Below are 26715 nucleotides of genomic sequence, written 5' to 3' on the forward strand. Positions count from 1 at the left end.
AGACTAAAGAATCATGGTAAAAAAGCCATGGATTCTATGTGCATTAATCCCCTAGCGCTGGAGTTCTGCCCTTCTCATTGATCGGTATACTTGGTCTTGGCTGGCTGTTCTCGCTGATCTTCTGGGGGAGGGGCCTGTTGCTGTGGTTTCCAAAAGTCTTTGCTGGAGGCAGAATTGCCCGCCTTTTCCAGTTGGGCTAAGTAATCTGCTCGGGTTTGCTCTCGGGAACTTTTGTTCCCTGTAAGCTTTCCGTACAGCTTTGGAGGACGACAGTGAACATGGCGGCCTCCCAATCTCCGCCCCTGGAGGAGCCGAGAACTCGGGCCCCGCTCCTCAGTGCGCCCCCACAGAAAAGCTGTCAGTTGTTCCCGTCTCCCTGGCCTCCGGCCACACTCCGTGCTCACCCGGCCTGTGACCGTGCGTTTCTATCTCTGGCACCTGACTAGGTGTGGAGTCTCCAAACCCAGCAGATCCCTGTGGTGCGCTCCCGCGTCACTCCTCTCGGGGAAGAAGGTGAGTCTCCCCGGATCTACTGCTTGTTGGGTCCCTGCTGGAGGAGCAGTGGCCCGACTGTGCCTCGGATCACGGTTTATGGCAACCCTGAGCTGAGAGCCCACGCCTTGGCTCCATCTCTGCAGCCAGCTTCCCCGCTCCGATACCTGGGAGCTCTGCCACACTCAGGCACCCCTGGTCTTTCTGTGACCCCGAGGGTCCTGAGACCACACTGTCCCACGAGGGTTCCACCCACCCCTTAGTCACTGGCGCAACGTCCCTCAGCGGAGCCGACTTCTAAAAGTTCCGATTTTGTGCTCTGGGGCTCTATCACTTGCCAGAAGCGGCTGACAGAGGCCCCTCCCCCGCCGTCTATCCTCCCGAATATTGCCTTGGATTCACTTCTCCGCACGTCCTACCTTCCAGAAAGTGGTCGCTTTTCTGTTCAGAGAGTTGTTGCTCTTCTTTTCTTTGATCTCCTGTTGGGTTTGTAGGTGTTCAGAATGGTTTGATCCCTATCCAGCGGAATTCCTGAGAGGAGACGAAATCCAGGTCTCCTACTCCTCCCCCATCTTGCTCCACCTCCCTATTTCATCTTCTTCAATTTATTGTAAAATGTATTTTATAGTTTCAGTGTGCAAGTCTGGCCAATTTTGTACTTGAATATTTTACTTTTTGATCATATTGTAAATGGAATTGATTTCTCCATTTTACTGCTGTATTTTCAATTACTACTGCATGGAAATAAAATGGATTTTTCCTTCAATCATGCTGAATTCATTTATTAGTTCCAAGACAACTTTTTAGGGGGCAATGTGGATTCCTTGCAAATTTTTTGTATATAAGATCATGCTATCTTCCCATGTAATCTGGATGGCTTTTCATTTCAATTTTTGCCTGAATTCCTTAGATAGAACCCCCAATACAATGTTGAATAGAGGTAGCAAGAGTAGACATTCTTGCCTTGTTCCTGATCTAAGGAGCAAAGCATTGAATTTCTCACCATTAAGTATAACATTTGTTGTGGTCTTTTCATGGATGCCTTTTATCAGAATGGAGGGACTTACTTTGAATTTATTGTTTGTTGAATGCTTTGATCAGAAAAGAGTGTTTCTTTTCTTTGTGTATTGAAATGATCTGTATGCTTTGTCTTTTTTTAATTGATATGGTGTATTATTTTAATTGATTTTCAGATGTCACACCAAACTTGCATACCTGGGATAAATTTCAATCAGTCATGGTATATAATCCATTTTATGTGTTGCTGTGTTTGGTTTGCTAGTATTTTGTTGAGGATTTTTTTTGGTCTATTTTCATAAAAGACATGTATGTATGCATGTAGTTTTCTTATGTTTTGTTCGGTTTTTGTTTCAGGATAATACTGGCCTCATAGAATGATTTGAAAACTCATATAATGAGTTGGTCTCATATATGTATATGTTTAATAGGGTTTCTTTTGTATTTAATTAAGAGAAGAAAGAAGAAATATACATTTATTATGTCTTTCATATTTATTTTTATTTATTTTTAAAGATTTTATTTATTTATTTGACAGAGAGAGACACAGCGAGAGAGGGAACACAAGCAGGGGGAGTGGGAGAGGGAGAAGCAGACTCCCCGCAGAGCAGGGAGCCCGATGCGGGACTCGATCCCAGGACCCTGGGATCATGACCTGAGCTGAAGGCAGTCGCTTAACCAACTGAGCCACCCAGGCGCCCCTGTCTTTCATATTTTGATACTTGACTTTACTGTTTTTTCCATATGGACTAGAAGAACTTCCTTTCACGTCTGATACGGTCTATTAGCAACACGTTCTCTCAGTCTTTGTTTATCTGGGCATGCCTTTGTGCATTTACATTTTTAAAAAGATTATCTATTCATTTTAGAGAGTGGGGAGTGGTAAAGGGAGAGGGAGAGAGAGAATCTCAAGCCAACTCCCTGCTGAACATGGAGACTGAGATCATGACCTGAGCCGAAACCAAGAGTTGGAAGCTTAACTGACTGCACCACCCAGGCATCCCAGTTCATTTACATTTTTGAAAAACTGTTTGAAAAATAATTATTTGACAAATAATTTTATAAGATGTATGTATGTAAGATTCTTGATTGACAGGTTTTTTTTTTTTTAAATTTAAAAGTTTTTCAATATAACATCCCCTGCCTTCTGGCCTGCAGTGTTTCTGATGAGAAATCACCTGCCAATCTTATTGGTGCTCCCTTTTTGTTTTCCAAATTGTTTTTTTCTTGATTTCAAGATTTTCTTTTTGTCTTTGGTTCTCAACATTTTGATTAAGATGTGTCTGGTATGGATCTCTTTAAATTGATCCTAATTGGAACTCATTGAGCTTCTTGGATGTGTAGAGTAATGTTTTCATCAAATTTGGGAAATTTTTAGCCATTTTTTATTTAAATATTTTTGTGCTCCTTTCTTTCCTTTTCCCTGGTACACTCATTATGCCTATGTTTTATTTAATGGTATCACATTTTTCTGAGTCTTTTTATTTTTCTTCATTCTTTTTTCTGTCTGTTTTTCAGACTGTATAATCTATCAGTTTATCTTCAGGTTCATTCATTCTTTCTTCTCCTACTTCAAATTTACTTTTTAGCCCCTCTAGTGAATATTTCATTTTAATTATTGTACTTGTCAGCTCCAGAAGTTTCATTTGGTCCTTTTAAAATAATTTCTTTCCCTTTATTGATATTCTCTATTTGGCAAGATCTTTTAATCATTCTTTCCTGTAATTCATTAGGTATGGTTTCCTTTAGTTTTCCGAACATACTTATAAGGCTATTTTGAAGTCTTTATCCATTAGGTCTGACATCTGGATACTCTCAGAAGTCGTTTTTATTGCCTACTCTTTTTCTTGTGTATGAGTCACATTTTCATGTTTCTTTGCATGTGTCATCATTTTTGTGGAAAACTGGACATTTTAGATAATGTATTGTAAGCAATTTAAGGTACAGAGTCCCTCACCACCCTTCTGCAAGTGCTTGTTGTTATTTCTTATTTAGTTGTTTAATGACTTTTCTGGTCTGATTCAGTGAAGTGTCTCCTCCCTCTCCCCCCTTACAGTTTGAACCCTCTGATGTTTATATTCAGAAGGTGTTGCCTCAGGCATGTGTAGTCTCAGCATAGGATTACAGGGGTTTTAGCAGAGCTCTCTTTGCCTTTCCCTAATCGCTCTGTTAAATTGTCTGCCTTGATTGATATCGCCTCTGGTTGTTAGGCTCCCTTAATTGCCAGGTTTTTCTGTATTGTTTTTAGCAGTGCCTCTGGGCATGAATAGCCCCATAGTTTGATCCAACTAAATTGGTTCCCCTTTGAGGGGATAGTTTTCTGAGGCCCGTCTTTGTGGTTTGTTCTGACCCCAAGAAGGGGTCTATTTAGTTTTCTCTTTCTTTGGTTCTCTCTGATAAATAACCTGGCCTCCAGTTTACTTTTGTTTTGCTTTCATATAGCTGCTAGCCTCCTATTAATTGCCTACCAGCAAATCTCCACTGTTTTCGAAAGCATCCTTAGTCCTGAACTTTCCCATTCTCTTTCCAAATACAGTCAATTCCTTTGGGAGAATTCTTGATCTTTCCATTCTTATTGCTTCCTTCTCTCTGTGGGCAAAGTCTCTGAGGCACTGTTCTGGAGCTGTAGACAGGGACGGTGGTGGGTTCTCAGAAATACCCCTGCTTTATAAGCAGGGCACTTGGTGGGAATGATAGCTTCTGGTGTTTTTGTTTGCCTTTCCAAGTGTGGAATCTCTGTTCTATGAGCAAGATGGGACAAGAGTAACTGGGATCTCAGTATTCTTGGCTTGCCATACCTGGGGTAAAGCCTCTGTTCTATGAGTCAGAGCTGGGTAGAAGAAGACAGACCTATACTTCTAACATTTCTTGCCTGAAATAGAGACTTTGCAGTACTGAGCTGGAGGGTGGGGGTTGGGTGTGGGGGAGGGTTGGTAATGAGAAATACTGTTGGCCTGCACCTTCTGGAGAAATACTGTAGCCCTTGGCTGGGGGCTGGATGGATAGGGAGCCCTGTGTTCTTAGAGGCACCCACTGGGAGTAGAGCTTCTATCCTGCTGATCTCAGGGGTGCCTAAGAGAGGGGGGATTGGTGGAGGGAGTGGGTTGTGGCCCAAATGCCACAGACTTTTGCTATTCTTACTGAGATTTAGTAGATTTTATTGAATAAATATTTCTTCCTTTGCTATATATCCTTAGGATAATTTAGAGAAACTTTAAATCGTTGTTCTTAATAATAATTTTTACCAGGTATGGTTGTTTTACCAAGGAGTGAATCCATGGAGCTACTCACATTATCATTCTGAAAGTTGCCAAACTGCCCTCCCACCCCCACCCCCACCCCCACCACACACACACATCAGGTAAATTTTAAGTTCATTTTGCTATGTGAAGGCAGCCAGGCACAAAAAACAGTATATTATATAATCACATTTATATAGTATTCCCAAAAAGGCAAAAATACAGAGTTGGAAAACAGATTAATGATTGATAGTGGTTAAGAGCTGAGGTACAGATCGGTTACAAAGGGGCAGCACACAGGAATTTTGGGGATGATTGCACTGTTCTGTATGGTACTGTGCTGGTCAATACAGAACTTTATGTGTTGGTCAAAACCATACCACTCTATATGAAGAGTATGTAAATTAATAAAAAAATCAACCAGGATGTCAAGAAGACCAAAGATGCGATCTTGACTATGACACATGAATGATAAACTATACTGAAAGGAATAGGGAAGGAAGGAGCTGACCTAAGTGACTTTGGAAACCATTTTTTTGACTGGATACTGTAAAGCTAAAGATAAAAATGATGACATGCAATGCACTGTACTTGGTAACTTTGTTTTTCAAGTGGGCGTGGGTTAGCAAATCTGAAACTACTTTACATGTATGATAGGGTTGAATAGATAGGCAGATCTACTGTAGATAATGAAAGCCGTGTTTCTTTTGTTGTCACAGCATTTTTGAATAAACATAGTAATAATAGAATGAGCACTGTGGTGCTAGATTGGAGTCAGAGATACCAATATCAACCATGTTTTTTTTTAAAATATATACAGATGTATAAATACAGAAATAAATACAGATATATGTGCATGCATTAGAAGGTATTCATACATGTGAGGTTCCTAGAAGCAGTGATATCATAGTAGTCATAAACATACTTAACTCCCAGGTCTTGCTTTCTAAATATTATCCTCTTATTAAATAGTGTCAGAGCTTCCTGGAGTAATAGTTGATTCTAGGGCTGTGGAGGAAAAATTCGAGATAAGGCTGGATGTCAGGTGATGCCAGAAAATATGGAAATACTAAAAAAAAGTGTGGGGACACACCGAGAGGATATAGGAGCTAACCTGAAAGAACTTTCAATGGCCAGAGTTAGAACAAATGGAACAACAAATGATCCAAGCAAGAGCATAAAAACCCAAAGTATTTGAATTACAGCTCAAATAACAAAATATTTATTTTTTCACACTGACCTAATGAATGATTAAATAAATGAATAAGTGAGACTAAGGGACAAGTCCATCTTGCAGAAATATTTCAGTTAATGCTTGTAGAAGGAATGAAGGAAATAGAAAATCGTTAGAACATCATACTAGTAACTACGGTAAGCAGAAGCCACCAGTGAATGCTTACATTGGTGGGTGAATGTTTAATGAGAAGCAGAGTATTTTCAGTATGTCACCATCCTCCCCCAAATATTTACTAACTACAGTAGGAAGAATAATAACTTTACAGCAGAGAAAACTGGCAGACAAACTTTAACTCTGCAGCCTGGTAACATCATCTGTGATGATGATGATGATGTAATCCTGAATTAGATCCTTGTATAGGAAAAGGACATTAGTGGAAAAGCTAGTAAAATCCAAATAAAACAAAGCTAGGTAAAGAGTAATAGGAACTCTTTGTAATATTTTTTAACTCTTCTCTATGCCTGAAATTATTGCAAAATAATTGTAATAATTAAACAAAAAGTACAGTTGAAATAACACTGTATAAAAATGTCTTGGGGCGCCTGGGTGGCTCAGTTAGGCACCTGACTCTTGATTTTGGCTCAAGACGTGTCCTCAGGCTCATGAGATTGAGCCCACTGTGGGGTTCCTCTCTCGCAGGGAGTCTGCTTGAGATTCTCTCCCTTGCCTTCTGCGCCTCCCCCCACACTCGAGCTTTCTCTCTCTTCCAAAATAAGTAAATAAAATCTTAAAAAAAATGATTTCACAAGATGCTTTATGTATAGTAGATACAAAAATTTCTTTGAGCTGAGAAAAGGAAAAGGGTAAGAAAAATCCTGACAGCATATATATGAATTAAATCTCTGAAACAGATTGCCAGAGGAGTAGAATTTATAATAAAAAGTACTGTGATGATGCCAAGTCATAAAGAAAGACAAGCTATCGATAAGTTTCATTAGCTTATAATAGCAAAAAACCAGATTATTTTTGCTTAATAATACAAGTGGATTTTCCTTCCAGTAGGGGAATTTTATGTTGCCAAGACAGAATCTGTGTGAATTTGAGGGAACTCTAGTGCAGGATTAGGATAATTTATAAAGGTGTCCAACAAACTTCACCTTTGTTGAAAAACTCATTCAACAACTTATTCATTCCAGGTACTGTGACTCATATTATCTGATACTTTGGAATTTGGACCATCTTTAAAAAGAGGAAGCTCTAATAGCTTCTAATTTTAAAGTTTGGAAAACTATGGGAATAAACAGTAGGAAACAGGCTTACTTAATACAGACAAAAAGAATAATCGAAAGGAGATAATAAGGAATTTTTATATTGAGTTAAAGGAAAAGAAAAGCACCCAATTCATAGGTAGAGGATACTAATAGCAAGTTTCCTAGACATATGGAATATAAACAAAATACTAAAAAACACATTATATCCTTACAATGGCTAGAATATGCATAATTTTCAATATATAGCATGGAATATAATTAGAAAGGCTAAAGATGAGACAGGTTGAAGAAATTCTGGAGGCTATTAAAGTTAAATTTTCTGGGGGTGCCTGGGTGGCTCAGTCGTTAAGCATCTGCCTTCGGCTCAGGTCATGATCCCAGGGTCCTGGGATGGAGTCCCATGTCGGGGTGCCTGCTCAGCAGGAAGCCTGCTTCTCCCTCTCCCACTCCCCCTGCTTATGTTCCCTCTCTCGCTGTCAAATAAATAAGTAAAATCTTTTAAAAAAGTAAATAAAGTTAAATTTTCTAGGGGCTTTCATGGTTTAGAAGACATTTGGATGAGAAAATATTGGTTTTAGTCCCATAATCTTGAGTGCTAGTAAAACCTCAGCTTCATGAGTTGTGAAATGGCAGTGATATTGATCTCCCAAGGTTATCATGAGATCAAATAAAATAAATAGCCAAAACAAACAAATTTGGCTAAATATTAGTATATTTTTAAGAAAATGCTACAAAACTCAAGTTTTGAAACTGGAAACAAACTTTCAAGTCATTTGCTCAGTAGGAAGAAGAACAGAACAAATTCTTGGCCTGAATAAACAAAATTCAAGATGAGGGATTTGCCACTCCATGAATGCTCTCGCTTCTGTAATACTTATGGTTTGTGGACGAATGTATCCCAGGTAAAATAACTTGAATCAAGGGTTTTATTTTTCCCTTATAAATTGGCAGCAGAGTCCCCAGAGGAGGCGTTTACTGCCGCATTTTAGATGGCTGGAGAAAGGATGGAAAAATTTTAAAGGGACGTGTTCTCCTATAGTTATCATTCAGATTGGCAGGCACAAGTTCTAATATTTTGGTTCTAAAACAAGATTTCAATCCAAAAGGTCATAAATAATTTTGTTGCAAGAGTGGCTTAAAGGATTTAAAATACCCAGAATTGTCAGGCACTGAGGAACACAGGGGAGAAACCTAGATTATGGAAAATAGGATAGATGTAAGTAGGATGGAGAGTGGTCAGGTTAGAGGCAAAATTTTTGTTTCCCTTGTTCTACATTTAAGTGGGGTTCATATGAATTTATTGTTGAAGTCTTTAAGATAAAGAAGTGTTGCCATTACTAATAAACTGTTTAATTTCAAGGACTTAAACTTTTCTAGTTTCTACCATCCTTCGTCCTTCCCTCCCTCCTCCCTCCTTCCTTCCCTCCCTTTATCCTTGACTAGCCAAGCACATGGCTTTTGGAATCAGACAGTGGTAACTGTCTATGTCACTAATTATGTAACCTTGGACCAGTCACTTATCTGTAAACCTTAGCTTCCTCAGTTGTAAAGGACTGGTGACTATAATATTTGCTGTTGTAGGCCGTTGTGGGCTTGTTGCGATGACTCAGTGAGACAGCATGAATGCTGTTAATTCCTGTTTTTGACTGTCTCCTATGTACTGCTCACTGTTGCTGGGTGAATTCACATATTTTTTTAATAATCTAAGTGGTTCTAGAAGTAGATACCATTGTAAATTCTCCTTTATTTGGGAACTTAGAGAATATACTGGACGTAACTTTGGCTTTGCTCATCCAGTCTCTGCATACTTCTTTCATACACACATGATGTTAACACGACCTTCAGTGACATTACCTTGCTCCCTTCCCCCCCTTTCTGTTTGGTCACTCCTTTCTGGTCTTCTTTTTGTTGCCACCCACTGCTGTCCCCTCCTTGTCCTTTGATGACCCTGATGATCTCCTTGCAGCTCCTGGCAGGACCCAGTGATATTTGGTTACTATCTCCATGTCTCAATTGAAAGGTGAAAAATGATTTCCTATTAGTCTGTTTTTTACCTCTTACCTTGTCTGTTCAACTGTTTGCAACATTGACCTTGGTGAAGAACCTCACTTTTATTTTTTAGTTTTCATTTTTAAAATTTTTTATTTATTTTTTTAAAGATTTTATTTATTTATTTGAGAGAGAGAGAGAGAGAAAGCAGGGGGAGCGGCAGAGGGAGAGGGAGAAGCAGGCTCCCTGCTGAGCAGGGAGCGTGACACAGGACTCATCCCAGGACCCTGACATCATGACCTGAGCTGAAGGCAGATGCTTAACCGACTGAGCCACCCAGGCGCCCCCAGAGCCTCACTTTTAAAAACTAGGGTTTTGTTGTTGTTTTTGTTTTTTTAGCCTTATTGATAGTGTAATTATGTCCTTTCTCTGTTTCAATTTCATTTTCTGGTTCCTGTTCTTCCTTCTTTTTAGAGACATTGTAGAATAGTGAGAGATTGTGTAGGCTAGAATCAAACAGATTTGGGGGAGAGTTCTTGCTCTTCTGGTTTCTATTCTGTGACTTGGGGCAAGTTACTGAACTTCCTTGAAATTGCCAAACCTCCCTAGGCTTCAGTTGTCTTATTTGTAACCTATCGCCTCCCTCCCCTGAATAGGTTACAGAGTATGAAGATATTTTTGTCCCATGTTTATGCTTATTAATGGCTCTCAGGCAAACAAAATGACACATTATTTTAATGGATGTCAGTAAGCCTCTTTGCTCAGCTACCTCAGTACCTGCTTCATGGGTCCGTGCACAACATAGTCATGATAGAGGCTGTGGATGGGCTCAGCAACATAGATTTCTCCTCACCCAGGCTTAGTGCCTTGTTTAGTAACTACAGTAGAGATCACTTCGTGGTGGGTGGATTACTTTGGATGCGTGCCATCATGGAGGGGGCACGGTTTGTCCATCACTACTGATGTGTAATCCTGCTGTGGATTTGCCGTCCATGCCCATAATGCCTTTGCCAACACTGTCGTCCATGGAGTCACAGAATGTATTATCCATTATCATGATATTTTTGCACAACATTGTGCAGCGTCTCACAACAAAAATGCGCAGCCATAGGCTCCAGCCTGTGAAATTAACTTGTCTTTACCCCTCGTCTCGTCACTCGGAAGCAGCTTTCCCAGTGGACAAGTGGAATGGAGACAGCAGCTGGTAAGGATGGGTGCTGTCTTCCAGGATGAAGTGTATGCTTTGAATCAGAGTCCCGTGTCTGGTGCTGTCTCTCCTGTGGCCAAAAATACATGGGTCAGGAAATCAAGGAGTTAGGAATGGCTCCATGAATTGTAATGTCTGAAAGCCCATTCTCGGAATTTTGGCTTCTCTCTCTACAACTTTAAGCTCTGGGGGTTTAATAGTCATACTTCACAGGGAAAGAAAGCCTCTACCAGGTGACGCCATACAGATTCACTGAATTGAAGATGAGGCAGCCACCTGACTCTAGGGATTCAAATACCACTGGAGCGACAAGTAACAAAGGTGGTTACTGCTGGCTGGGGTAATTGCTCCTGATTATCAAGGGAATATAGGGTTGGTACCACACCATGAGGCCGGGGAGGACTGGGTCTGGAACCCAGCACATATTCTTGGGAGCCTCGACTTAGTACTTCCGTGTTCACTAGTAGAAGTCACAACAAAACCGGATTCAGACACATCAGGAATGAATGTTCAGGTTGCCTCACCGGGTAAGAACATTGACTTACTGAAGTTTTGGCTGAGAGTAGAGGAAACTTGGAAGAGATAGTAAAAGAAGGAAGTTACAAAGGTCAGTGACAGCCTCGCGAATGGCGTAGCAGCTATGTGCATTTTCCTCTTTGTATTTTATAGCTTTTTTGAGATGATTTTCCAGTGAGTACTAGGTAAGAGGAAATTCAGATAGGACAATGGCGTAGCAGCTATGTGCATTTTCCTCTTTGTATTTTATAGCTTTTTTGAGATGATTTTCCAATGAGTACTAGGTAAGAGGAAATTCAGATAGGACCGTGGCCAAGTTTGGGGAAGAGCATTGCATGGGGACAGATACCATGACTGTTGAGGTTTTTTTTCTCCACTGATTCTGAACAGAGGGCGTCTTCGTTTATACCAATACAGCATCGTTTGTAGTAATACGAATTCATTTGCATCTTGTTACGTGGAAACAGAGCCGTGTTGCTCTGTGTTTACAGGAAAGGGTATCCATGGACGTGCATCGTAGAAGGGCTGAACCAGTCGCTGAGGTGTTTCTCAGCGGCATATCCATGCTTTTGTATTCTGCTCTGCAATGTTGGAGTTGGGACTTCCCGTCAGAACCTTGCAGGCACTCCAGGGAGTCAGCAGGTGAAGAAGAAATTAACTTGTCTTTACCCCTCGTCTCGTCACTCGGAAGCAGCTTTCCCAGTGAACAAGTGGAATGGAGACAGCAGCTGGTAAGGATGGGCGCTGTCTTCCAGGATGAAGTGTATGCTTTGAATCAGAGTCCTGTGTCTGGTGCTGTCTCTCCTGTGGCCAATTTTTTTCTTGCCGGTTTTTCTGCTCTCTTCCCATGGACTCCAGTTCATTTGCGGTTCCTGTGCTCATCACACCAGCAACACCCCCACACCCCCTGTGGCAGCAGAATTTTCAGGTGGCGGCAGCTGAGTCCAATTTCAAGTTTTCCGACACTTGCAGAATTCACTTCAAAATGTCCTGTCTCAGAGAAACCAACTATCCCTGGCCACCACCTCCTTGGAGATCTGAGTTTCAGCTCCACAGCACCCATCTCTAAGGGCCCAAGTTTAATAATTCTAACATTTTCTGTTTCCCCTGGCCCTGGGCGTGCTAACTCCTTCTTGTAGTCGCTACCTTTGTAATATCTTAGAGTTCTCCTGTCTGTTCAGTTACCTTGCTACCAACTTTAGCTGGAAGGCTTTTTATTCGATTATCTCCGAAAAAGAGAAATGGTGTGATTTCTGCCTCTTGACTTGACCCTGACTGATACTGAAAGTCTCATAAAAGCACTTTAATTTGGAGAAAATTTTGTGTAGGAAATGTAAAATGTGCCACAAAGGAGAACATCTCATAAATAGAAATTTTCCATCAAGGGGGTAACTAGACTGAGTTGTCCTTTTTCCTCTTAGTTTTGGCTGATGAGGAGACCTACTTGCAATCACTGTAGAAGCAGCCCCGCAGAGTACAAGCTAGTAAACTTCTTCCCGCTTGCATATTCACAAATCATTTCCTGTCTCTGCCCACGAGGGGTTCACAGGACTGTTGTAAGTGGGGCCCTAATACCTGTGGGCAGTGCCAGCAATTCTCTTCCCCAGTGGGAAATTCCCATGTGGTTCATTTGTTAAATTCCATTTAAGAACTTCCAACTGACACAAACATTTTGCTTACTTTCTAAAAATTTCAGGATTCAAAAATCTATTACATAAACAGTTTTACGCATAAATGCTCAATAATGTATTATAATGAATGTCTGCCAAACTCTGAGGTGAAGCTGACAGTGAAATATAGAAAGTGAATGTCCCTTTTATCCCTATTTTAATAATAAATAATTTCATAACATTATCTATAGAATTCAAGAAGACATGAAGAATGCCCTAATCGCAAAGACTGAGGTATTTAGGACAAAGTTGTAAGTTTATTTACTCTCAGCCAATAATCCAACCACCAAGATCAATTTTATATAACATGCAGACTTCTACAGAGTTCTAAAGTGATAGTGTATCAGCAGATATAGTAAAATTATGCATAATTAAAAATAACCAGAAAGTCTTATAAATTGACATTTAATATCTATCTGAAGAATTATAATTTGTATCTATTTCCTCCACTGGAAGGGCTGTGATCTCAAAGGCAAGAGCACGTGTTAGTGTTTCTATCACCTGATATGGTGTCTGGTTGTACTGGTTTTATATTATTGCTAAAACAATTTTTTACATAATGGCTTCAAACAATACAAATTTATTATCTTATAATTCTGGAGGTCTGAAATCCGAAACAGGTCTCACTGGGCTAAAAGTAAAGATGTCTGCAGGGTTAAATTCCTATGGGAGCATTAGGGGAGAATTAATCTCCTTGTCTTTTCCAACTTCTAGAAACTGTGCATATTCTTTTGCTCATGGCCTCTTTCCATCTTTTGTTTATTTTTTTAAAGATTTTATTTATTTATTTGACAGGGAGAGACACAGTGAAAGAGGGAGCACAAGCAGGGGAAGTGGGAGAGGGAGAAGCAGGCTCCCCACTGAGCAGGGAGCCCAATGCAGGGCTCGATCCCAGGACCCTGGGATCACGACCTGAGCCGAAGGCAGATGCTTAACGACTGAGCCACCCAGGCGCCCCTCCTTCCATCTTTTAAAGCCAGCAATGGACATCTGATTCTTTCTCATACTATACATCACTTTGAAACAGATTCTTCTACCTCCACTTTGCTCTTTTAAGGACCCTTGTGATTATACTAGGCCCACCCAGATTTCCCAGGATAATCACCGCATCTCAAACACCTTAATTTAGTCACACTTAGAAGGCCCTTATTGCTGAATAACACATTCACAGGTTCTGGGGATTAGGGTGTGGACATCTTTGAGGGGTTATTTTCTGGCCTACTGCCCTGGTCTGTAGCAGAGAACCATTATTGACTCAATTGACACAATAAAGTTGCACACTGTACCTAAAAGTAGAGACAGAGAATTTCCATGTATAAATATTTACTACGCAGTGGTTAAGGGTATGCAACGGTAGGCAATGTGGTCAGTATTTTTAAAGAAATTATCTTTAAAGAATTTGTTTTAAAATCATTAATTATTTATATATTATATGTTATGATGTTAATGATTATTTAAATATCTAATTATTGTCAAAAATGCTCATTGGTATGCAGGTATAACAAATTTTTTTAGATGGCACATATGTGACTTGAAATGTTTAGATGCACAGAGCAGGACAATGTGCAAGTTTTTCTAGAATAAATTCCTTGAAGTATGATTTCTGGTCGAGCAGGTAAGCACAGTTTAAATTTCAGTAAAAACTACCAAAATGCTTCTCAGAAGGCTGTGCTGATTTATACTCCAATCAAAACTGAATGGAAAATGCTCGTGTTCTCACACCATCGCCAATACTAGATATTACCGGTTTCTGCTGCTTTCACTAATCTGATTCAAAAAGAGGTGACATTTGCATTTCATAAATGTTAGCACTAGTACTTTCATTTCCTAGATTAAAACTGAGAATGAGAATTTTTTGTCTATTTGTCTTAACTGTTAAAATTCGTTGCCTATTTATTGATTAGATTTTAAGAAGTCCTTACTTGTATATTAAGGATTTTAACCCCTTTTCTATTTTTTCCCTTAGTGCTGCTTGCTTTTTAACTTGATGCTTTAAAAAAAAAAAAACTTATTTATTTATTTATTTATTGCCAAACAGGACATTTTAGTTTTTAATGTAGTCAAATAAGTCAGGTATTTTTTTTTCCTTTATGACACCTGAGCTTTGCGTCTTCCGTAAGAAGACCTGCCCTCTCAAAGCTATGAAAATAGCTGTATTTGTTATTTCTTTGACATTTTTATAGCTTTGTTTTTGGCTCTTTATTATATCAAGAATTTTTGCCTATGATGTGAAATAAGATTATAAAATAACTTTGTTATTTTTCCTTTTAAACCAGGTAGAAAGCCATGGATCCCAATGACATTGATTGTTGTTAGTCTTCTTTTTCCTGCTGGTTTGAAATAGTACCATCATGATGATAAATGTCATATATGCATGGATCTTTTTCTGGAATCTCTATTCTGTTTACTGTCCAGTCTGTATATCTCTGGATTAGTTTCTTGCTGATTTTTAGTTACCCTAATTGTGTAATATGTCAGGCCAGATTTTCTTCTTTTTTAAAAATGACCTTGCTCATTTCATGGATCTATTTTATATAGATTTTAGAATGATGAGGGATTTCTTTATTTTTTTTCTGATCTGTTAATTTATTGATAGAAATTACGTATATCTGGAAATCAAATCACTTTTTGTATTTTCTTTGATTTATTAAATGCAAATCAGGAATTATTTTGAAGATGAAATATATAGGAATAAATTAGAAAAAACTACTTTTTTACTGTAACATCCCTGGATATTATTTTTACTATTGCTTTTAAAATATAATCTCATAAAATCTAAGCTGTATTATTAAAAAGAACCTGTAAATTAGAAGAACAAGCAACAGGTTTTTCCAATTCTTTTTATTTAAAAAACACTGATAAATCTCAACCCTATAATATTCTCCTTCTTTTTAGTCACTTGAGTTTCAATAATACAAAAATATTTCTTTGGTAATTTTTTTGAATCCAATTTTCTTTTTTATTAAAATATATAATTAAAAAGGAGAGGTCTTATAAATGACTTATATGCATTATAGAAAAAAAGTGTTCATTTTAATCTTTTTGAAATAATGAAAAAAATTTCAGTAAAATCCCTTTAACTGAAACTCAAGTGACTAAAAAAAAAAAAGGGATTTTCTTTAATCTATAAATTAATTTGGGGCAAATTCACAGTCTTACAATATTGAATCTTCCTATCCAGGAACATGGTGTTTCTCTAGGATTTAAGCCTTATTATATGTCCTTGGTAAGATTGACAGTTATTCTAAAAATATCTTTTGCACATTTACTTTATCTTTATTCTTAGTTATTATATGAGTGTTCCTTGAATTCTGAATGAAATCTTTATGGGCTTCATCTTCTAATTTGTGGTTGTTAGCATGTGAGATAGCTACTGATTTTTATGTTGATACTGTTTCCATCTGGCTTAGTAAACTCATACGTATTTTAATAATTTTCTAAATGTTTTGCTGGACATCACACTGTTGGTAGAGAATGCTAATTTTGTTTCTTACACTACGTGCTTGATTCCTTATGTTTTTTTTCTTAGTGTTTTTGCCAAGACCTATTTTTTGTCCCTTTTATTCTACTCTAGGAGACTTCTTATCTTCCAAATCACTAGTTGAAATTTTTCTCATATGCGTATCCACTTTACTATTTGCTCATCTGTTGATTTGTTTTATTTCAGCCACATTGTATTTAATTTCCAAAAATGGTGATTCTTTCTTTTCTTCTTTTTCTCCTCTTTCTTCCTATTAACTGTTATCAACTGTTTTTTTTTCCAAAGAATGCAATATTTTCTTTAGTCTTGTTGATTATAATTATAGTCCTTTTAAAAGTTCTTTTTATTTCTTTCTGAAATTCTTTTTAGGGATTAGTTCTATTTGGAACCCTTTTTAAAAAAGATTTATTTATTTATTTGAGAGAGAGAGCGAGAGCACGCACACATGCATAGGGGCAGAGGGAGAGGAGAGAGACTCCCAAGTGGACTCTGCACTGAGCAAGAAGCCCCACATGGGGCTCGATCTCATGACACTGAGATCATTGCAATTCGGGTTTAGGATTCACATCAGGAGATAAAGCTGGAGCCAGGCTGTGAAGATGTTTACATTTATGGAGTTTGGACTTTACCTTGTCACTAAGGGAGTATTTCTGATGGGTTTTGAGCAAGGAAGTATCATGGAAAAAGTGGCTTTGAGGAAAAAGTGGTCTCCATGATAAATATGAGAAGGAGATTCAGACACCGTTGGGGTAATCCAGGATGAGATCGTAAGGGCCTGAGATAAAGCAAGGGAAGTTGGAATGGAAAGAAAGTGACATATACAAGAGTCTGAACAATATAATTTTAGGCTTGGTAATTTCTTGGATGAGAGAATGAGGAGAAAGGAATGCTCAAAAAGACCTCAAGGTTTCAAGCCTGGGTCACTACACGAGGTAGTAGAACTAAATAAGGGGATAAAAAAAGGCTGTTATTTTTCCCCCCTGATTTTAGCTGTCATTTAAGCACTTTAACCCCATCATCATCTTTATCTTCTCTAATTTTTTCATCAGATGATTCATGCTTAAAAATGTCAAATGATCAGAAATGAAATATTTTATGTTTTCTATCCCCTGATGCTAAGAATATCCATTGATTTCCTAAGGCTGGGGGGCTGGCCGCAGGGATAGAATGTGCTGGTACCTGCCATCCTACTTACCACCAACACAACTCCGTGCGTCTGGCTAGCTGGCCCCAGTCCAGATCCCATTCTGGACCAGAAAGAAGGATATCAGAATGGAACCAATTCAAGAAGTCAATTCATGAAAAAACTAGACCTTGACCCGTTTGCCTTTCCAAAGAAATTTCAAAATTTTATGAAGATTTTTGCCAGTAAAGGTTGCCTCAGATGTACATGAAAATCCTCTCTTCTTTCCTCAGTTTATGCTACTGGTAGATCTACATTCAAGAAACCCACTGTTCTCATAAGAGCACTGTCTTTTCTTAGGAACTCAGTTTCACTGTGCCCTGTTGAGCTAGTGGGTGGCATGGACATGGCAGCTACAAGGTTGACATAAGGGTTAAATGAGTGAATATAAGTAATATGTTATGCAGAGTGCTTTGCTCACAGTAAGCCTTGATAACTGCTAACTGTTAGAACTGTTAGGATTCAAGGACATCTCTACTTTTCAGGGAGCATGTGACGTTTAAGGCAGAGATCTCAAATTTTAGTGTGTATGAAGATAATCTTTAGGTTTTATGAAAACACAGATTATCCAGCCTTATCCCCAGAGTTTTGGTTCAGCTGGTCTTAGGGGGAGCCTGAGGATGTGTACCTCTAGTGACTTCCCAGAAGATGTTCCTGTGGCTGGTTGGGGACTAAGTTTTTGAGAACCAGTGGTTTGGGGGTTGGGACAAGGGTAATGCGATTTGTATTCATAATGGAGTCAGTTACTTTGCCGTTAGGAATTCCGTTCTTTTCTGGCTGTACATTCTGAACCCTGATCTGATGTGCTCTTTGTTTTCTGAAGCAGCAGAAACCAGTCAGCAGGTGACAAATTTCATTACTCTCCTTTCCTTGAATTTTCCCAGGGATTACTAAGTATACCACTGTTAGTGCTGGCACTTTTCTGTTATTTTAAGGATTTGTTGGTTTTTCCAAGGTGGTTTTCCCGCGATGCCAGAAGATGTGAATAAGAACCATCACATGGTGATGCTTGGGTCTATCCTGGTATTTGCTATCCTGTAGAATTTATATGTTTCACTTAGTATTAATTTTAATCCCTGCTTTTCTTTCTCACATCCTTTTAAATTCTCATTTAATTAGTCAGAGTTACAAATGGCATCACTTCTAAACATCCTTGTGTAAGCAGAGCAATGTGGCTTTCGGCATCTCCGTAATGAAAGTTTAAACTACTTGGAACTCGAGCTTACATTCCTTTAAGTCTTTATGATCTAAATATTCTTTTCCATGATGCCAAAAAGGTTCTGTGTGATCATCTAAAGTTTGAAATTCGTTTTCAAATCAAAGGCACTGCCAAACTCAGAAGCAACTGTGTGAAGAAAATGTGTGGAAACACCAGTCATTACAGGTTGGTTTATAAAAAGAGTTGCAGATTGATCGGTCTTTGAAAAATGTTTGGTGACACGAAACTCTTTCAATCAGTTCCAAATCTGGTAACTCTCTTGTTGCATTAGATTTTCTTTCCTTCACTTTTCTTCTCTTTCTAACAGAGACAGACACATCCCTTTTCCTGCGTCCCATTTTAGATGACTGACGGAAAAGTAAACACCAAATATGAGCATGTGGGGATGGTTTATTTCTTTTTACATTGACTAGAAGGCAGTGTTGAAAGGGAGACACTGCTGTCATTTCACAATGTAGGAAATTTAGAAAAGGTGTGAGAGCTGTTTTAAATAATTTCTATTTTTGGATTATGCCATTCATGAGGGTATGTAGTCTTTCCTTTAGAGAAGGAATTTGTTTAAAGTATATCTGAGATCTCTTGGTGACAAATAAACAATGTGTTCAAAAGAAAGCCCTGTAATTTTTTCATTAGATGATTCATGCTTAAAAATGTCAAGTGATCAGAAACCAAAGACCCAATGATCGGGTCATTTGAAACATATGGTTCTGGGAATTATTATGCATGCCAACGCTAAATATGGGAACTCGGTCCCTTCTTTTGTCCTTATAAAGATAGCAGAGTCCTTAGTGCCTAGCTCTTTTCTTACACCTCACAGTCAGTGCCCTCATGTTTCCCTGATCTGGGCGGCAGCGCCGCATTGGGGTAGACAGAAACACTTGGCAGTGAGTTTGCCAGAGTTCAAATTTCGACTCTACTGCTTACTTAGCCTTTGAGCGGTGCTGAGAAGACTGCTTGCCTTCCTGGCCTCCTAATTTGTCAACTCAAATTTTGTTTCCTAATTTGTCAACTCAAAATGGGTATACTTACCTCGAAACATTGCAGTGAAGGTTAAATAAAATAACACCGGTAACCGCTTTAGACCAGTTCCCGCACATAATAGCAGACTCACTCGACTTTAGCTTTTGTTATTTACTTTGGTTGGACTTTCTGGTGTGATCAATTATTTCTCCCAGAGAGGGAAGATTGTGACAACCTCCCTGTAAATTGCTATTTGGGATATCATTTGGGAATGGTAGAGAGTTAAAATGACTCGTATTATAAATTCAGAACCATCTTGATGAAAATTGAATAAGTGATATTTTGGTCTTGAGTTCTATTTCTGTGTGTGAGAAACCGTATTCTATTACAGTAATTGCCCCATATACTAACAATGGGAAATTCTTTTAGGCCAGTAGATTTCAGATTCTTTTGTTTAGTGAGATCTGTGATTTTTATTTCTGTTCTGTTTTCTCTGATGAGTGAAAAATTTGTACAAAAAAACATGATTTGTTAATTCCATTGAAACCATTAAGGATGGCTCAAGTTAAGTATAACTTCACAGAAACAAATTCTTCTGAATATATATATATATATATATATATATATATATATATATATATGTATATATGTATATCGGCTTGAGAGGCACATTGTATCAGATGTATCAGATTTCTTACCCCAAGTTCCTACTTGTGCCTTGGTTCTTGCACCTCATTAAATCAATAACATCCATCACTTCTTGGGAAGGAAAGCCCCAGCTGAGAACAAGAGAGTCATAATTTGACTTTGAACTTTCAAATAGAATTTGTCACATTGATAGTAAGATCGTGGTCTTGAAGTAAGCACCTTTTGTTTACAAAAGCCATTCTTTTTGAGAAAGAGAAAAAAGAGGAGTGTATATAGTGATTTTCTTATAAATCAGAACTTGGAGGAGGGATCGAGGAGCAGAACAGAGCAGAGCACAGATCACCACACATGGGAAGTTCCCATGACATGAGAAGGAGCAAATGTCCCAGTGCTGGAGGGAGTTCCTGAAAGGGAAGTAGGTTGAGAAAGAGGACAGAATACCTTCATTTCCACATCCTGCGACCTTCAGGTGGGATCTTGCAACTGGGAGGGGAGAATTAAATATTAACAGATCTGTCTGAATTTGAGAACATTCAAAGTCAGTACTCCCTTTTACTTGGGAAAAGCCTGGGAAGGTTGCAGACCCTTCCTTCATCGTGGCAAAATGTCTAGCAGAGAAGCCAGCTGAAGGCTTCTTCTTCCCCATTCCCTCTCCACTATCCCCGTTCTGAGAGGACCAGTGGACCAAAGGAGGATGTGGAATGCAGGGATCTCACTGCCAGCCACAATGGCGAGCTTCATGGTCATCAGCAGTGGGTGCCAGCTGGACACCATAAAAAACCGGGCCAGAGAAATCACTCTCACCGGCAGAGGTGTCCCAGCAGACGGCAGATAGCAGGCCATCTCAGCGAAGCCAGAGAGAACCCAGAGGCTCCGGGAACCAGATACTCCTCTTCACATAGACAGCACCATCTTGGGAAGAAGGATGAGGGGGGAAAAGTCTTCCTTTTAATGGTCAAGTTAAAAGATTTTTTTGTTTGTCTGTCATCAGAATGAGACCTGAAAGGAAAGGAAAACATTATCAGAGATAGAAGGTAAAGTAGGTGAGTTTACAACAGAAATTTCACCCCACCACAGAGAGTATTAGTCGAGACATCATTCTGTGTTTGAAAGTACATGAAAGGTTGAGTTTTCCAAGGCCTGGAAATGTGGCAAAAAACACAGCTCGTTCAACCCCATGGTGGACCGCATGCCCCCAGAGTCCCACTGTTTGCAGGTTTATAACCTAATTGCTCACCTGACTCCAATTTCTCTCCTTTAAGTTCCATCCTGCATGTTTCTGCCTCTTTTGTCGAGTAGTTCCTTAGCTCAAGAACCTCAGTGATGCCTGTGTTTATATAGGTGTGAAGTACTGTTATTCACTCTTGAGGTTTGTTGGTTTCTTGCTTTATTGCTATTTTTTGTCCCTTTTGAATGGTTCTAATAATAACGTATCTAGTTGGGAGTAGTTGTTCTATAATTTTTAGCTACAGAAAATGACTGTCTGGAATCCGTTATCTTTCTCTGCCATTACTTTTATTTGATACATACTATGTACATTTTGGCATGAAGATATAATTGTTTTAATAAAGAAGCCTATGGACCAATAGCAGGAGATGTACATAACCCTTCAAATTCTACTGCTAAGCAATTGAATTCAGTGACCACACTGAAACTTGAGAAAAGCATGCTTACCATTTGGTTTTGTGGTATATTGAAGTCTTGTATGTCAGTTTTCCTGTTTCATGGGATTTGTAAGCTGAAAGACCTTGATGCGAACTTAATACAAACAAGATAAAACATTCCTAACAGAGTGTGCTGCCCATATGTGGGGTTCATTTGATGGTGATTTTTGTTTTCTTTAGAAAACATCTCAGGAACACCAGCGGTTATTGTTCAGAAGTTTAAATTGCAAGACTGAAGGGCTATCATGGCAAGCATAGGCTCCATCATCTCTAAGGGTTTAAGTTTCAGATTGTGCTATCTGAATCTGAATCCATACTGTATCACAAATAACCAAGCCCAATGCTTTTCTGCATGTCACACGTTCATTTAATCATTCATCCAGTCCCTCCCCCTTTCTTCGCCCCCACTGTGGGTTAGGTATGTGCTAGGTACTAATGATGAGATGGAAGGAATGGAAGGCATAGTTTAGGAACTCGAGGAAAGTAGAGTGTGGTCAGGGCGTTGCACCAATAAACAGGTAAATATTACATTTGTACAGGTCGATTTTGGGGCCTAGAGGATGAGCTGATTCAACTTGGAGATGGTCAGAGAAGGGTTCTTTAAGTGTTGATGAATTAATCCATATCATCCAAACAGAGGAAGAAGGCTTTCAAAACAAAGGAGAAGAATGGAGGTGACACCTTTAGAGAACTTCGAGGAGTTTGGTGTGATTAGAACATGAGATGTATGTTGAGAAAATATAAGGATACTTCAGTCTAAGGACTGAAAATTAGGGTGGAAGCCAGGTAGGTCATGAACTATCTAGGTTAAACTTCGTAAGAACTCTGTCCGGTAGGTGGTGTTATGTCTGTTTTACAGATGAGGAAACAGACTTGGGGAGCTTAGACATGCTTATTATGGCCACAGAGATGGGGGTCTTCTGACCACAAATTCAGTGCTACAGCTGAGGAGTTTATTGGATTTTTTTTTAGTCTCTTAGTGGCCTCTTCTGTTTTTAACAATATAATCAGCCATAAAATGTGAGAAAGTACTAAATTAAAATTGCTTTGTGGTTGTGAACAATGCTATTTAGAAAATTAAACTACTGAAAAATGTATTAATAATAATAATAATAATGTGGTTCTTGCTCTTATTGTAACAGGCAAGAAGTTCCTAGTCACCTCCACGGTGGTGTGCTCACAGTTTGTACTGAGCATGAGCATTTAAAAAATATGTTTCTGCCATGTGTATGGAACAGTCTCTAGCTCAGTCCTTCTGAATATCCACCTGTCCAGAAGCCTGAGAGATGAGATCACATAGCTGAGGGAGCCCGCCTAAGGGATGGAGCAGACTGGAAGGGTGGCCTCATGTGGATTTTTATATGAGGTTGGCTAAAATCATTGCATGGTTTCTTCAGGAATAAGGATCCAACACTACCAAATGGTTTGATGTCTTAGAATGACTTTACCACAGCAGAAACATTATAAGAATTTATTTTAGGGCACTTGGGTGGCTCAGTCGGTTAAGTGTCTGTCTTCGAATCAGATCATGATTCCAGGGTCCTGGGATTGAGTCTCGCTTCGGGCTCCCCGCTCAGTGGGGAGTCTGCTTCTCTCATTCCCTCTGTACCTTACCCCTGGCCCATGTGTGTGCCTGCTCGCTCACACTCTCTCTCTCAGATAAATAAAATCTTTAAAAAAAGAATATATTTTAGGGCGCCTGGGTGGCTCAGTTGGTTAAGCGACTGCCTTCGGCTCAGGTCATGATCCTGGAGTCCCAGGATCGAGTCCCGCATCGGGCTCCCTGCTCGGCAGAGAGTCTGCTTCCCCGTCTGACCCTCTCATGCTCTATCTCATTCTCTGTCTCGAATAAATAAATAAAATCTTTAAAAAAAAAAAAAAAGAATATATTTTAGAACTCTTACAATGAAACAAAACAAGTCAAAACAAAACTAAGCCATGTCTTATGATCCTTTGGGGACCACAGAGGGAAAATCATCTTTTTTGAAGGGAAAATTCACTAACCTGGGGCCCATTCTCCCTAGGAGAGATCCTATGTTAGGCGTTAGCCAAGGGTAGGTGTGTATATAATACATCTGAAATGGAGGGAAGGAACCTATAGGATTCCTTATGTTCTCAAAGGGACTAAATAAATCAGGAAAGTTTAAGAAACATTTCAAGTGTGACACCCCAAACTGAGTGTGTGTGTGTGCATGTGTGTGTGTGTGTGTATTGGGGGGGTGGCCTCAGATTACTTTTAATTTGTAGTATTGAATTCTCCAGATTTGATCCTAAGCAGGCAAGAGGTTTCAGAAGACATTTCATATTAACATTTGACAAAATAAGGTTTTATTTTTTTTTAAATATTGAGCAATTTTCATAGAGTAACACACCAATCCTATTATCTCATCCAAACAATAGTATCAACATTGTTCCACAGCAGTAAAGCTTTTGGACCTATAAATGAGTGTTTAATATGTGAATTATAGGGCGCCTGGGTGGCTCAGTTGTTAAGCGTCTGTCTTCGGCTCAGGTTATGATCCCAGGGTCCTGCGATCGAGCCCCGCATCGGGCTCCCTGCTCGGCCAGGAGCCTGCTTCTCCCTCTCCCACTCCCCCTGCTTGTGTTCCCTCTCTAGCTGTCTCTCTCTCTGTGTCAAATAAATAAAAATAAAATCTTTTAAAAAATGTGATTTATAACAGTATTTTAATTATGATGAAATTAAATTGATACCATGTCATCCGTCTTTCAGCTCGTATGAATGAATAGAACAGCGGTCTTTAAGTTCAGTTGAGTTGGTTAACAATTCCTGCTTTTTAAAATTTGTGACAGGCTACTAAATCTCTTGATAAAACCTCCCTTCAAGACTTTTTCAGATAATTCAGAGTAGAATATGAGTTGCTATAATAACTGTACAAGCTAAGAAATGCAGCAGCTATGAAGTGCGGGTGCATTATTATGAAGTTTGTATTAAATAAAGAGCCAGAGTATATAAAGGTAATTCAACTGTAAAAAATTTAATTTTATATTATCAATAAAATTAAAATCTGGGAATCATGCTTGTATCATCTGTAGGGTTTTTGCATATCCTCAATTGTTTGTTTCTTTTAAAGAGTAGCTCTTTTATTTTGCTCAAATTATTGGTCTCAAAAGGTAAATTTAAGTTGAATAATATTGCATCCAATTAAGCAATACATATTTCAGAATAGTAATCAAATATCAATAGTTATCTTTTTTTATGAGAGCTATGGAGAAATACAGAAATCAAAAAGCTGTAGTCTTGTCTTATCTGAGAAGGTTTTGTTGATTTTTACATGTTTGGAGGATATTTTTTTATATGCTTTCTACTCTTTTGCAAATCTATTTTGAAATGTAGCTGAAGAACCACTTCTGTTTTTGAAGGTAAGAAAATGTCTATAATTCTGCTTAACCTTTTTAGAAAGAAGTCTGCTAACTTCTAACATATGATGGAGAAATTTTGAGCCCAATGTAAATTCAGATTTGTAGAAGAGTATCACCAAATCCCTTGATTTATCAGCTACCTATTTGTTTGATTGAAAAATCATTTTCTACAACATCCATTGTCTTCATAGCTTTTGGAATGTTTCAGTCACACCTAATAATGCGTTATGGTGCAAATCCAGCATGTTTTTAAAAATTATGTAGCTTCTTGCACATTATTAATCTCTACTTGTTGATATTTTGAAAAATGGCCATTCCTTTTGTGGATGCATGCAAAGATTTGCTAGTATTGGGAATGGGTTGCAATTCTTTAATTGCCATCTCCTCTGAGAACTTTATCACTTCTAAATCCGAAAGACATACAAGACAGAGTAGATACACTTATATTTTGCAGCAAAACGTCTGTATGTGTTAATGGCATGATATTAGACTTGGTTTAAATGGTTCGGAAAATAATTTTGAATTGCTACAATTGAAAAACAACTTATGTAAGATGATCCAACTGTTTTCTACAGTCTCCCTTTAATATGGTTTCTGATGTCAATTGCATGTATCTGATACAAATAGATTCTGTTTTTGTGGCGGACTTGTTGTCACTCTTGATTTTATCGAAGAGACTGAAGGACATTAAATTTCATTAGCAGTACTCGGTACGAATTTGATCTTTGTTATACCAATGCTTTTATATGGAATATAGGCAAGTTCGTAAGAATCAAAGACTTAATTCTTAAGTTAAAACAATTTTATCTTTCATTCTGATTTTCAGTAATTTCCAAAAACCTTCAGTCACAGTTGAAAAATTATTTATGCCATCTTAATGGTAAACATGTTTTTAAGAAATAAGATGTTTTCAACTATAAGTTTCGCCTACTCTGTTTTTCTTAACATGTTTTTATAATTTATGGGTGACAGTTGATCACAAAGGGATTCATTCCAAAACTGCAACGATTTTAAATATAATTATTTGTATGACTTATGAATATTTTTAGTGTTTTGTGAGTCACTCTTCTCTACAGATTGAATTTTTGATGGCAGGACAAATTCGTATCGTTTTAAATGTAATATCCTAATTATCATTTATCTAAATATTGAGATGTTTTATTTATTTTTTATTTTTTTATTCTTATGTTAATCCCCATACATTACCTCATTAGTTTTAGATGAAGTGTTCCATGATTCATTGTTTGTGCATAACACCCAGTGCTCCATGCAGAATGTGCCCTCCTCAAATATTGAGATGTTTTAAAATATACTTTGTTTTAAAATTTTTATAATGTAAAGATAATTGTGTGCATACTCTGTCTCTTATTTTTATGTACCTCACACTGTATGCAGAATCCAGGTTAAATACAGCACTGTCATCTATGAATACATTGATGGCAGATCTACATTAACAAAATATTTCAGTTGTTTCATCTTTTTGCCATTAACACTGTGGCTTGACTTCCCCATTTTAATGAAATATTATAATACAGACTTTCATTTTAACATTATTGCTGAGTTAACTAAAGTTCGTAGGAACCCCGCATCATTGACCCAAT

At 38.4% G+C, this 26715-nt stretch overlaps 1 protein-coding gene across 11 annotated transcripts in view; it reads left to right on the plus strand.

Moving 5' to 3' along the window:
• SUGCT (succinyl-CoA:glutarate-CoA transferase) overlaps positions 1–26715 on the plus strand; it is an 800213-nt gene that overhangs the window by 409744 nt on the left and 363754 nt on the right. Inside the window, exon 13 of one of the 11 annotated variants that reach the window (XM_064575450.1) lies at positions 11400–13388. The exons of 8 other annotated variants lie outside the window; for them this stretch is intronic. In XM_064575450.1, coding sequence (XP_064431520.1) covers positions 11400–12047 — 648 coding nt within the window. In that variant the 3' untranslated portion in view covers positions 12048–13388. Of the gene's footprint in view, positions 1–11399; positions 13391–26715 lie in introns of those variants that run through there. 2 more of the 11 variants (XM_064575442.1, XM_064575451.1) reach the window with 2 other exon arrangements.

The sequence above is a fragment of the Mirounga angustirostris genome, unplaced genomic scaffold (genome assembly GCF_029215605.1).
Source record: "Mirounga angustirostris isolate CCGP_5_RB_7025 unplaced genomic scaffold, mMirAng1.0.hap1 SCAF_12, whole genome shotgun sequence".
Taxonomy (NCBI): domain Eukaryota; kingdom Metazoa; phylum Chordata; class Mammalia; order Carnivora; family Phocidae; genus Mirounga; species Mirounga angustirostris.